Here is a 13,404-nt window from a genome sequence, read left to right on the forward strand (position 1 = left end):
TGGAAGAGAGCTCGCGTCAACGGTGTTTCCCTGCTCCGCATCGCAACCATCTCCCTCCTCTGGCTCAGAGACTGAGCCCATGCAGCTGGGAGGTATTCGCATCTCGACCAAGGAGAGGGAACGGAGGATCACCAACCGCCTGTGCCTCTATTGCGGATTTGATGGACATTTTGTCAATTCATGTCCAGTAAAAGGCCAGAGCTCATCAGTAAGCGGAGGGCTACTGGTGAGCGCTACTACTCAGGTCTCTTCATCTAGATCCTGTACTACTATGTCGGTCCATCTACGCTGGACCGGTTCGGGTGCTACATGCAGTGCCTTGATTGACTCTGGGGCTGAGGGTTGTTTCATGGACGAAGCATGGGCTCGGAAACATGACATTCCTTTCAGACAGTTAGACAAGCCTACGCCCATGTTTGCCTTAGATGGTAGTCATCTTCCCAGTATCAGATTTGAGACACTACCTTTAACTCTCACAGTATCTGGTAACCACAGTGAGACTATTTCTTTTTTGATTTTTCGTTCACCTTTTACACCTGTTGTTTTGGGTCATCCCTGGCTAGTATGTCATAATCCTTCTATTAATTGGTCTAGTAATTCTATCCTATCCTGGAACGTTTCTTGTCATGTGAAGTGTTTAATGTCTGCCATCCCTCCCATTTCTTCTGTCCCCACTTCTCAGGAGGAACCTGGCGATTTGACAGGAGTGCCGGAGGAATATCATGATCTGCGCACGGTCTTCAGTCGGTCCCGAGCCAACTCCCTTCCTCCTCACCGGTCGTATGATTGTAGTATTGATCTCCTTCCGGGGACCACTCCTCCTCGGGGTAGACTATACTCTCTGTCGGCTCCCGAACGTAAGGCTCTCGAGGATTATTTATCTGTGTCTCTTGACGCCGGTACCATAGTGCCTTCTTCCTCTCCGGCCGGGGCGGGGTTCTTTTTGTTAAGAAGAAGGACGGTACTCTGCGCCCCTGCGTGGATTATCGAGGGCTGAATGACATAACGGTTAAGAATCGTTATCCGCTTCCCCTTATGTCATCAGCCTTCGAGATTCTGCAGGGAGCCAGGTGCTTTACTAAGTTGGACCTTCGTAACGCTTACCATCTCGTGCGCATCAGAGAGGGGGACGAGTGGAAAACGGCGTTTAACACTCCGTTAGGGCATTTTGAGTACCGGGTTCTGCCGTTTGGTCTCGCCAATGCGCCAGCTGTTTTTCAGGCATTAGTTAATGATGTTCTGAGAGACATGCTGAACATCTTTGTTTTTGTCTATCTTGACGATATCCTGATTTTTTCACCGTCACTCGAGATTCATGTTCAGCACGTTCGACGTGTTCTACAGCGCCTTTTAGAGAATTGTCTCTACGTAAAGCCTGAGAAGTGCTCTTTTCATGTCTCCTCCGTTACTTTTCTCGGTTCCGTTATTTCCGCTGAAGGCATTCAGATGGATTCCGCTAAGGTCCAAGCTGTCAGTGATTGGCCCGTTCCAAGGTCACGTGTCGAGTTGCAGCGCTTTTTAGGTTTCGCTAATTTCTATCGGCGTTTCATTCGTAATTTCGGTCAAGTTGCTGCCCCTCTCACAGCTCTTACTTCTGTCAAGACGTGTTTTAAGTGGTCCGGTTCCGCCCAGGGAGCTTTTGATCTTCTAAAAGAACGTTTTACGTCCGCTCCTATCCTCGTTACTCCTGACGTCACTAGACAATTCATTGTCGAGGTTGACGCTTCAGAGGTAGGCGTGGGAGCCATTCTATCCCAGCGCTTCCAGTCTGACGATAAGGTTCATCCTTGCGCTTATTTTTCTCATCGCCTGTCGCCATCTGAGCGCAACTATGATGTGGGTAACCGTGAACTGCTCGCCATCCGCTTAGCCCTAGGCGAATGGCGACAGTGGTTGGAGGGGGCGACCGTTCCTTTTGTCGTTTGGACAGACCATAAGAACCTTGAGTACATCCGTTCTGCCAAACGACTTAATGCCCGTCAAGCTCGTTGGGCGTTGTTTTTCGCTCGTTTCGAGTTTGTGATTTCTTACCGTCCGGGTAGCAAGAACACCAAGCCTGATGCCTTATCCCGTCTGTTTAGTTCTTCTGTGGCTTCTACTGATCCCGAGGGGATTCTTCCTTATGGGCGTGTTGTCGGGTTGACAGTCTGGGGAATTGAAAGACAGGTTAAGCAAGCACTCACGCACACTGCGTCGCCGCGCGCTTGTCCTAGTAACCTCCTTTTCGTTCCTGTTTCCACTCGTCTGGCTGTTCTTCAGTGGGCTCACTCTGCCAAGTTAGCTGGTCATCCCGGTGTTCGAGGCACTCTTGCGTCTATTCGCCAGCGCTTTTGGTGGCCGACTCAGGAGCGTGACACGCGCCGTTTCGTGGCTGCTTGTTCGGACTGCGCGCAGACTAAGTCGGGTAACTCTCCTCCTGCCGGTCGTCTCAGACCGCTCCCCATTCCTTCTCGACCATGGTCTCACATCGCCCTAGACTTCATTACCGGTCTGCCTTTGTCTGCGGGGAAGACTGTGATTCTTACGGTTGTCGATAGGTTCTCTAAGGCGGCACATTTCATTCCCCTCGCTAAACTTCCTTCCGCTAAGGAGACGGCACAAATCATTATCGAGAATGTGTTCAGAATTCATGGCCTCCCGTTAGACGCCGTTTCAGACAGAGGCCCGCAATTCACGTCACAGTTTTGGAGGGAGTTCTGTCGTTTGATTGGTGCGTCCGTCAGTCTCTCTTCCGGGTTTCATCCCCAGTCTAACGGTCAAGCAGAGAGGGCCAATCAGACGATTGGTCGCATACTACGCAGCCTTTCTTTCAGAAACCCTGCGTCTTGGGCAGAACAGCTCCCCTGGGCAGAATACGCTCACAACTCGCTTCCTTCGTCTGCTACCGGGTTATCTCCGTTTCAGAGTAGTCTGGGTTACCAGCCTCCTCTGTTCTCATCCCAGCTTGCCGAGTCCAGCGTTCCCTCCGCTCAAGCGTTTGTCCAACGTTGTGAGCGCACCTGGAGGAGGGTGAGGTCTGCACTTTGCCGTTACAGGGCACAGACTGTGAGAGCCGCCAATAAATGCAGGATTAAGAGTCCAAGGTATTGTTGCGGCCAGAGAGTGTGGCTTTCCACTCGCAACCTTCCTCTTACGACAGCTTCTCGTAAGTTGACTCCGCGGTTCATTGGTCCGTTCCGTGTCTCCCAGGTCGTCAATCCTGTCGCTGTGCGACTGCTTCTTCCGCGACATCTTCGTCGCGTCCATCCTGTCTTCCATGTCTCCTGTGTCAAGCCCTTTCTTCGCACCCCGTTCGTCTTCCCTCCCCCCCTCCCGTCCTTGTCGAGAGCGCACCTATTTACAAGGTACATAAGATCATGGACATGCGTTCTCGGGGACGGGGTCACCAATACTTAGTGGATTGGGAGGGTTACGGTCCTGAGGAGAGGAGTTGGGTTCCGTCTCGGGACGTGCTGGACCGTTCACTCATTGATGATTTCCTCCGTTGCCGCCAGGATTCCTCCTCGAGTGCGCCAGGAGGCGCTCGGTGAGTGGGGGGGTACTGTCATGTTTTGTCATTGATTATCATGTCTTGTCCCTGTGCTTCCCCTTCTATTCGTTTCCCTCTGCTGGTCTTATTAGGTTCTTTCCCTCTTTCTATCCCTCTCTCTCCCCCTCCCTCTCTCACTCTCCCGCTCTCTCTTCTCTCTATCGTTCCGTTCCTGCTCCCAGCTGTTCCTATTCCCCTAATCAATCATTTAGTCTTCCCACACCTGTTCCCGATCCTTTTCCCTGATTAGAGTCCCTATTTCTCTCCTTGTTTTCCGTTCCTGCCCTGTCGGATCCTTGTCTAGAATTCACCGTGCTGTGTTTGTGTATCGCCCTGTCGTGTCGTGTTTCCCTCAGATGCTGCGTGGTGAGCAGGTGTCTGAGTCAGTTTGGTTCAAGTGCCTTCCCGAGGCAACCGGCTGTTCAAGATCGAGTCTCCAGTCGGTTCTCGTCATTTCGAGTGAAAGTTGTGTTTTTTGATTTTATTTTACTTTACTGGATTAAAGACTCTGTTTTCGCCAAGTCGCTTTTGGGTCCTCATTCACCTGCATGACATATACCTGTAGTTAGTACTACATCCACCCAGGCCTCTGTCCCCAACACTACAGCTGTACCTGTAGTTAGTACTACATCCACCCAGGTCTCTGTCACCAACACTACAGATGTACCTGTAGTTAGTATTACATCCACCCAGGTCTCTGTCACCAACACTACAGCTGTACCTGTAGTTAGTACTACATCCACCCAGGTCTCTGTCACCAACACTACAGCTGTACCTGTAGTTGGTACTACATCCACCCAGGTCTCTGTCACCAACACGACAGCTGTACCTGTAGTTAGTACTACATCCACCCAGGTCTCTGTCACCAACACGACAGCTGTACCTGTAGTTAGTACTACATCCACCCAGGTCTCTGTTACCAACACTACAGTTATATCTGTAGTTAGTACTATGTCCACCAGAGGGACACCTTTGACTCTGTCCCTATCTAATGATCTGTGTGATGCTTTCTCTCCTCCTGTGGAATAGAGTTGAGCTGTAGAGTTGTATAATAGATCATGTAGGTAGATGTCATGTGGAACAGTGGAATCAGTGCAGAGAGAGTTGTGTCATTAGATGTAACTGGTATGTATATGTTATACTGAAAGACAGGGTGGATATATGAATGTTTTCCCATAATACATGTGACGGCTTTTTATTCTTCTTTCTATTCTCTTAAAAGTGAAACTATGGAGATGTTGTCAGAACTTCTGCTTTTTCATTGTGAGTAACTATTCACAGTCAGCATAGATAGAATAAAGACCCCTATATGGCCATCGGTGGCCGGTCACACTTCAGGGGGAAGTTTCCCCTAGGTACAGATCTAGGATCAGGTTTCCCTCCCCCAATCTTAACCTTAACCATTAGTGGTGGAAATGTAAAACCAACCTAAGATCAGCATCTAGGGGCAACTCCCCCCTACACCACCAGGCACAGAGTGAGAGCCATAATGTGTTCTCCATTTGAAGGCTGGGGGTGCAGTAAACTCAGTCAGGATATATGTAGTGGATATGTCAATTAACATGATCCCAATTTATTTTAGCACATCCAAAATTGGGACCCTGTGAATTCACACATACATTGTATAGCATGATATAGTAAGTAATGTATTATATTATCAAACTAAGACTGGTGGGAGTCATATCATATGTATTATATTATCATACTAAGGCTGGTGGGAGTCATGTGGTGGCCTGTGTTGTGTTGATTTCACAATTTACCATCCACTGCAGATGACTGACAAAGAGTTTCACTACCTAAAGTCACACAGACCCAGGACAGTGTAGGGAGAAGACACAGGACAGATGTATATTAGAGTTGAGATTAGATGTAGAAGTTACTGTATTTTATCAGCAGTGTGTTAAGATGTCAGAGGGAGTCTATGAAATCCCAGATGGATTTAATGACGATGCAATGAAGAACACAGACATTGATGGCCAATTATATTCCAACCTAAGAGCCTTCAAGTCCAGTCCAAGAGATGGAGTTGTTGCTTCAGGTAAGATTGCACGAACACACACACACACACACACACACACACACACACACACACACACACACACACACACACACACACACACACACACACACACACACACACACACACACACACACACACACACACACACACACACACACACACACACACACACACACACACACACACACACATAATGTTATACATAATACAGTGGAGATTACCTGGTAGTACTAGACCTTTTTGTGTCCCATTCCTGGATGATACAGTAAAGTACATTACCAAAGATTTAGCTTTAATCATTTGTTTATCAGTACATGTTCAGTGGTGGAAGAGACCCTCTGGAGTTGCTGCAGTGTATCTGGGGCTGCTGTGTTTTCCTAATTATCTTTGACAGTAAGTCGTTGTTGTCAAGTTACATGGGGCGGCAGGGTAGCCTAGTGGTTAGAGCGTTGGACTCTAGTTGGACTAGTAACCGAAAGGTTGCACGTTCGAATCCCCCAGCTGACAAGGTACAAATTTGTCGTTCTGTCCCTGAACAGGCAGTTAACCCACTGTTTCTAGGCCGTCATTGAAAATAAGAATTTCTTCTTAACTGACTTGCCTGGTTAAATAAAGGTAAAATAAAAATAAAAACATATAAGCACAATATCAAATGATCATATTTGATTGTTGTTCCCCCATATGGGTCCCAAAAGAGGGAAGTGAAGTGAATCTTCTCAGTCATTCAACCAGCTGTCACTCAAAATCTCCTCGACCAATCAGGTTCATGAAGAGAGAGGGCGGCAGGACTTCTAGCAGTTAAGATCGCTAGGCCAGTAACCGAAAGGTTGCTGGTTCGAATTCCCGAGCCGACTACGTAAAAAATATCTCTTTGTGTGGCCTTAAGCAAGGCAATTAAACCTAATTGCTTTTGTAAGTCACTCTAGAGAAGAGCGTCTGCTAAATTGGGGGGCTGAGTGGCGCATCAGTGTTCAATCCCGGGTTGTATAACAACCGACCATGATCTGTAGTTTCCATGAAACTCCCTGAATTATCTTGGGGCTGTTACATATGATATTTAATATATGTTAACAACTAGTCTTTGTTCTCCACTTCCCCTCTATGATCTATATCTTACTGGTATCATAGTGTCCTGTCCATCATCACAAATAGCAAGTCCCATTCCTTGGGCAGGAGGTCTGTGTTGAGATACACTCTGGACAAGATGACAATGTAGAGACATGGAATGATTTATATTGTTCTGCAGAAAATGGTTTAACAAAAACCACTATAACAATCTCTCACATACACACAAGCAAAAGTATGCAAACTTGTTCTATTTTTTGTATTAGTATAGCTACAATTACCCGTGTCATATTTATGATACTTCCCTATGGAGTTAACACCTACAGTCTTCACACAGATAGAGACACACAGATGAATCAGAGACAGAGATATCACTAGAAGCAGAGACTTAATGTATAGTAGACCTACATAGAAAGAAAGACCTAGGCATTGTTAAAGATGTCAAAGGTCATCTATGCTGAGCCAGATATGAACAAGAAGGTCAAGTTTGACAGAGGTGAGATGGAGGAGAGGATTGTGGATATCTACGTCAGTGAGAAGACAGCAGACACGGCTCCTAATATTGGACCAGGAGACCAGTTCTCGGGTAACACACACTCAACCCTATGAGAGGAGAAGGTCCAAGGTCCCTCCCCTAGGATTGTATTATCCAATGTGTTTTGAGTAGGAGGGGAGGAGAGAGGATTTGAGGAAATATTAGTTGAGAAAGAGCCCATAGGTAAGTCTGTAATACCACTATTTCCTCTCTCACTTTAACCACTTGGTGGAATCATCACTTAACCATTCAGCACTGTATTCCACCATCAATATAAAAATGTGTGTGTGTGTGTGTGTGTGTGTGTGTGTGTGTGTGTGTGTGTGTGTGTGTGTGTGTGTGTGTGTGTGTGTGTGTGTGTGTGTGTGTGTGTGTGTGTGTGTGTGTGTGTGTGTGTGTGTGTGTGTGTGTGTGTGTGTGTGTGTGTGTGTGTGTGTGTGTGTGTGTGTGTGTGTGTGTGTTGAGAGAACATTGTCATAGTAGGTTGATGTTACATCACTTTCTCACAGATCCAGTTTAGATTTTTTTTTAAATCTCTCTCTCTTTCCATTACATTTTCAAATGCAAATAGTACTTTGCTTCTTTGATGCATCTACAGTTCTCTTGGAATGACATCCATGAATCAAACCATACACTTTTAGGAACATGATTGGAAACTCTCTCTCTCTGTGTTTTTCTGGTAGTCTAGTTACTATGCTGATAAAGTCCTTCAGTATGTACTGTAACTTACCACTGTGTATTTCTAACCTAGTCTCAAAACATGTTGTATTATTCTGTACGTGTATCAGAGACACTCCATTTTAATATGATATATTACCTTTCATATGGTATGTATCAATTTGTGGATGCCCATCAACCATGTTGTATGATATGTTACAAATTACAATGTGTATGATATGTTACGAATTTGTGGTACGGAGGTACGGAGGAGAGGAGATAAGAGGATATAGGAGGAGAGGAGAAAGGAGTAGATATGAGGAGGTGAGGAGATAGGTGGAGAGGAGAGACTAATTGAGATAGAGCCTTAGTGTCAGAAAGACACAGAGGAGGAAGAAGAAAATTAAGAGAATGAGGAAGACAAATAATTGTTGTGTTTAGATTTAGAGGAGAGAATGTAGACACACTGTACTCTGGAAAATTATTCTTCATTATTTTTATTAGAAACATGTCATGTGATTTTGCAAAAATGTGGGACCAATTATTAGCCTATGCTTATCACTTTAATAATAAGAATAACAAAGCACAGATTAATAAATGAAGGAACAAAGTTATTTTACAAGGTCTACCAGCTTCCTGAATGAATGTGATTGGATACTTAAAACAGTGTGACCTGGACACACACAGAGGGCAGAACATTACTGAGAGGAAACACTCACACTGTTTGGGATAGGGGGCAGCATTTTCACGTTCGGATGAAAAGCGTGCCCAGAGTAAACTTCCTGCTTTTCAGTCCCAGAAGCTAATATATGCATATTATTCGTATTGTGGATAGAAAACACGCTGATGTTTTTAAAACTGTTTAAATGATGTTTGTGAGTATAACAGAACTCATATGGCAGGCAAAAACCTGAGAATAAAATCCAACCAGGAAGTGGGAAATCTGAGGTTCATAGTGTTTCAAGTCATTGCCTATCGAATATACAGTGTCTATGGGGTCATAATGCACTTTCTACGGCTTCCACTAGATGTCAACAGTCTTTAGAACCTTGTTTGAGGCTTCTACTGTGAAGAATGAGGGAAGGAGAGCTCTTTGAGTCAGGTGTCTGCCAGAGTGGCATGAGTTGATCATGCACGCTCACGTGAGAGCGACCTGCGTTCCACTGCAATTCTACAGACAAAGGAATTCTCCGGTTAAAACATTATTGAAGAGTTATGTTAAAAAATCCTAAAGATTGATTCTTTACGTTGTTTTACATGTTTCTACGGACTGTAACTGAACTTTTTTGACTTTTCGTCTGGACTTAGGGATCGCGGTTCATGAATTTAGATTTGTGAACTCTAGGTTCGAACAAGGAGGAGGTATTTGGACATAAATGATGGACTTTAACCGCTGTGTCAGATTTAAAAAAAACTTTCCTGAAAAAGCATAGTCTGAGATCGGCACTCAGAGCCCAAACCAGCCAAAATAAATATCTGCCATTTTGCTCAGTCAACATTAGTCACAAATAGCATGATAAATATTCACTTACCTTTGATGATCATCATCAGAATGCACTCCCAGGAATCGCAGTTCCACAATAAATGCTTGATTTGTTCGATAATGTCCATCATTTATGTCCAATAGCTTCTTTTGTTAGGGCGTTTGGTAAACAAATCCAAAAGTGCGATCTGGTCCAGTCGGACGAAACGTTCAAAAAGTTATATTACAGTTCGAAGAAACTTGTCAAACTAAGTATAGAATCAATCTTTAGGATGTTTTTATCATAAAAGATCAATAATGTTCCAACCGGAGAATTCCATTGTCTGTCAAAAAGCCATGGAACGAGAGCTAACTCTCTCGTGACCACGCATCATGAGGCTTTGACACTCTGCCAGACCACTCACTCAAACAGCTCTCATCCGGTCCCACTTAACAGTATAAGCCTCATTCAAGTTTCTAAATACTGTTGACATCTAGCGGAAGGTGTAGAAAGTGCAACATTGCCCATATCCCACTGTGTATTCGATAGGGCCAAGTTCAAAACTACAAACCTCAGATTTACCACTCCCTGTTTGGATTTTTTCTCAGGTTTTGCCTGACATATGAGTTCTGTTATACTCACAGACATCATTCAAACAGTTTTTGAAACTTCAGAGTGTTTGCTACACAATACTACTAATAGTATGCATATTTTAGCATCTGGGACTGAGTAGGAGGCAGTTTACTCTGGGAACACATTTCATCCAAAAGTGAAAGTGCTGCCCCCTAGCCCAAAGAAGTTAACAGGATATAAAACATAATATGCTGTCCATTGTACAGTGTGTAGATACATAAAGTACCAAAGTATATTTTAAGGGGCAATTAGAATGAGCCTTTATACGGAGCAGTCTGAGGATATTTATGCTAATGTTGACAGGGAGATCTGTGGACAGGATACTGTGAACAGGAGATAAACAACCTGAATCTCAGAACACTGGTAAATACATCGTAGTCATAGAGACACACACGTGGAAGATTAAACTAATGGTTATTCTCCTTCCACTTGCCGCATAAACAATTGTGCCTATGTTAATGTGATGCGGATGGTTGATGCCCCATGCTCCAAGACTTCAAAAGTCAACTGAGTAAAATAAACTGTAACAAACAGATTATTACATATTCAAAAACGGAATACAATGTGTCTTCCAAATATAGGTCTTACTTCACAGGGGAACGCTTTGGAATTGATATACTTATGGAAATGAATACATGAAATGCTAAATACTACATGTTCTAAATGAAACGTTGTTCCTTTATTCAGACTAGAGGTTAAATGATCTGAAATGTTCGAGGCTCTGTATTTTAGGATGTTTACTAACTGCTGAAACATTCATTTTGATGTTCATAAAGTCCAATGCAAATCGCCAATGTGTATTTCCAACATGGTCTCATTGCATTTTTTATTATTATGTACGTAAATCCGAGTCACTCCATTTAGTGTAATATCATAGGTTTCATATGATATGTATCAATTTGTGGATGTCCATGATCCATTTTGTATGTTACAAATGACAATTTCTATGATGTTACGATTTACCTTTTGTATATGTTACAAAATACATTTTGTATATGTCACGAATATGCAAACATAGAATATGTTATGAATTTGCTAAACATATGAATATGCATGAATTCTACTAACATGAGCTAGCTGGCTAACATTAGCAAGGCTAGGAGATAACTGTAACTGGCCACTATATTTCCTGTTAATGTGAGCAGCTGTATCTTTAACAACCACAAGTTCCCCTCAACAGGAAGATAGATGGGGTAAGAAAACATCACTTTAAAAGTGTGATTGTGTCTCATTGATGCTATGTACAGTACCTGTGTCCACAGAGCCTGATAGCTCAGGGAAGAGACCCTTCCTAGTTGCTGCAGTGTGTCTGGGGCTTCTGTGTGTTCTACTGGCTGGGATCATAGGCCTGTCTGTCTACTGTAAGTCTGAAGTTATAATTACTACAATTCACCAGATTATCAATTTTATTGATACACTTTGTTGTTGTTATAACAGATGATGGGGTCTCTAAGAGCTTCTCAGCCTATAAAACCAACTCATCTGCAGAGATAGAACAGCTACAGACCAGCAACAGCAACCTGACTAAAGAGAGAGACCAGATACAGACCAGTTACAGCACCCTGACTAAAGAGAGAGACCAGATACAGATCAGTTACAGCACACTGACTAAAGAGAGAGACCAGCTACAGACCAGGTACAACACCCTGACTAAAGAGAGAGACCAGCTACAGACTGAGAGATATTTTCTTAACTGGAGGCTTAACAATCTCAGTGAGTAAACCTACAGTAATAAATTATCATTAATACCACACAACTTATCATCAGTCTGTGTTCTTTCACTAAGTGTCCAGTGTGATAAATAGAAGGAAATTCACATTTTCATCAATATTTTCAAACCTGTCCTAAAGGCTGGCAGAAGTTTGAATCCAGTTGGTACTTCCTGTCTACTGAGTCTAAAACCTGGAAGGAGAGCAGAAAGGACTGTCTGAAGAGAGGAGCAGACCTGGTGATGATAAACAGTGATAAGGAACAGGTGAGAGGGAGAGGGAGAGGGAATGGGTGTGCAGCGGGTAGATATGATCAAACATATACATCTGCTAATTTATCTTTCTCAACAACAGACTTTTCTCTTCAACCTCAAGAAGAGAGTCTGGATTGGTCTGACTGACTCTGTTAAGGAGGGGACCTGGAAATGGGTGGACGGCACCCCACTGACCACAAGGTGAAAAATGATAACTAATCTTGTCAATACGGCTCCATTCAACCTTTTCTATGCAGGTTACTGACATTGATGATAGCAGTCAACGCAGTTAACTATAAAATGAAAAATGTCTACATATTATTTAGTATTGTGATGTTGTAACTGTGATGTCTTATTGTTATTAACCCTGTAGGTACTGGTATTAACCATTATATCTGATGGTTTTTAAACCTGTAGGTACTGGTGTTAACCATGATATCTGATGGTTTTTAAACCTGTAGGTACTGGTGTTAACCATGATATCTGACTGTTTTGAACCCTGTAGGTACTGGTATTAACCATGATATCTGATGGTTTTTAAACCTGTAGGTACTGGTGTTAACCATGATATCTGACTGTTTTGAACCCTGTAGGTACTGGTATTAACCATTATATCTGATGGTTTTTAAACCTGTAGGTACTGGTATTAACCATGATATCTGACTGTTTTGAACCCTGTAGGTACTGGTATTAACCATGATATCTGATGGTTTTTAAACCTGTAGGTACTGGTGTTAACCATGATATCTGACTGTTTTGAACCCTGTAGGTACTGATATTAACCATTATATCTGATGGTTTTTAACCCTGTAGGTACTGGTGTTAACCATGATATCTGACTGTTTTGAACCCTGTAGGTACTAGTAGTAACCATGATATCTGATGGTTTTTAACCCTGTAGGTACTGGAATGACAAGCAGCCTGATAGTAAAGATCCTACTGGGGAGGAGGACTGTGTTGAGATACATACAGATTGGACTCCACTTAAGGCATGGAATGACATGTCATGTGACAGGAAACTCAACTGGATTTGTGAAAAAGTGTTTTAACATCACCATGACAACGTACTATAACACATACAGCAGTTTATAGTGTACACAACTTTATTCTTCATTCTCTCTCTCTATCTCTCTCTCTCTCACACACACACACACACACACACACACACACACACACACACACACACACACACACACACACACACACACACACACACACACACACACACACACACACACACACACACACACACACACACACACACACACACACACACACACACACACACACACACACACACTCTCTCTCTATCACACTTACACACATTTTCACACACACACGCACACACACACACATGCAGGTACACACACGCATTCAAATGCACCTATTGTTGTATTAGTTTGTTGTATCATATTAATAAAAGTCCTACTTATTTCCTGTTTGTAGCTTCCTGTGTACCAGTAGTTATGTTTGTCATATCATCAGAGTCAACAGGAAGTTAGTACATTTGACTTTGTGCATACAAAAAATGTTCAATTC

General features: G+C 43.4%; 1 protein-coding gene across 3 annotated transcripts; it reads left to right on the forward strand.

Annotated features, from left to right (window-relative positions):
* Positions 1-5,342: 5,342 nt before the first annotated feature.
* On the forward strand, positions 5,343-13,060 carry LOC124013181 (CD209 antigen-like protein C). 3 transcript variants are annotated; one of them, XM_046327404.1, is made up of 6 exons: positions 5,343-5,567; positions 11,150-11,263; positions 11,340-11,615; positions 11,753-11,877; positions 11,966-12,066; positions 12,767-13,060. In XM_046327404.1, exons 1-6 carry the CDS (start codon positions 5,435-5,437, stop codon positions 12,912-12,914), a joined length of 897 nt encoding a protein of 298 aa, XP_046183360.1. In that variant the 5' UTR covers positions 5,343-5,434; the 3' UTR covers positions 12,915-13,060. The 3 variants fall into 3 exon arrangements, with proteins under 3 accessions (XP_046183360.1, XP_046183362.1, XP_046183363.1); XM_046327406.1 differs by having other exon boundaries at positions 11,165-11,263; XM_046327407.1 differs by lacking the exon at positions 11,150-11,263.
* The last annotated feature ends 344 nt before the right edge of the window (positions 13,061-13,404 follow it).

This window comes from Oncorhynchus gorbuscha, linkage group LG24 (assembly GCF_021184085.1).
Source record: "Oncorhynchus gorbuscha isolate QuinsamMale2020 ecotype Even-year linkage group LG24, OgorEven_v1.0, whole genome shotgun sequence".
NCBI lineage: Eukaryota > Metazoa > Chordata > Actinopteri > Salmoniformes > Salmonidae > Oncorhynchus > Oncorhynchus gorbuscha.

What these genes read in the sequence shown, in the direction of transcription:
- LOC124013181 (XM_046327404.1), top strand. Translation starts at nt 5,435, where the DNA reads ATGTCAGAGGGAGTCTATGAAATCCCAGATGGATTTAATGACGATGCA. An exon ending in CTGGAGGCTTAACAATCTCA is followed by an intron (nt 11,616 to 11,752) that starts GTGAGTAAACCT and finishes CCTGTCCTAAAG; the next exon opens with GCTGGCAGAAGTTTGAATCC. An exon ending in GGCACCCCACTGACCACAAG is followed by an intron (nt 12,067 to 12,766) that starts GTGAAAAATGAT and finishes TTAACCCTGTAG; the next exon opens with GTACTGGAATGACAAGCAGC.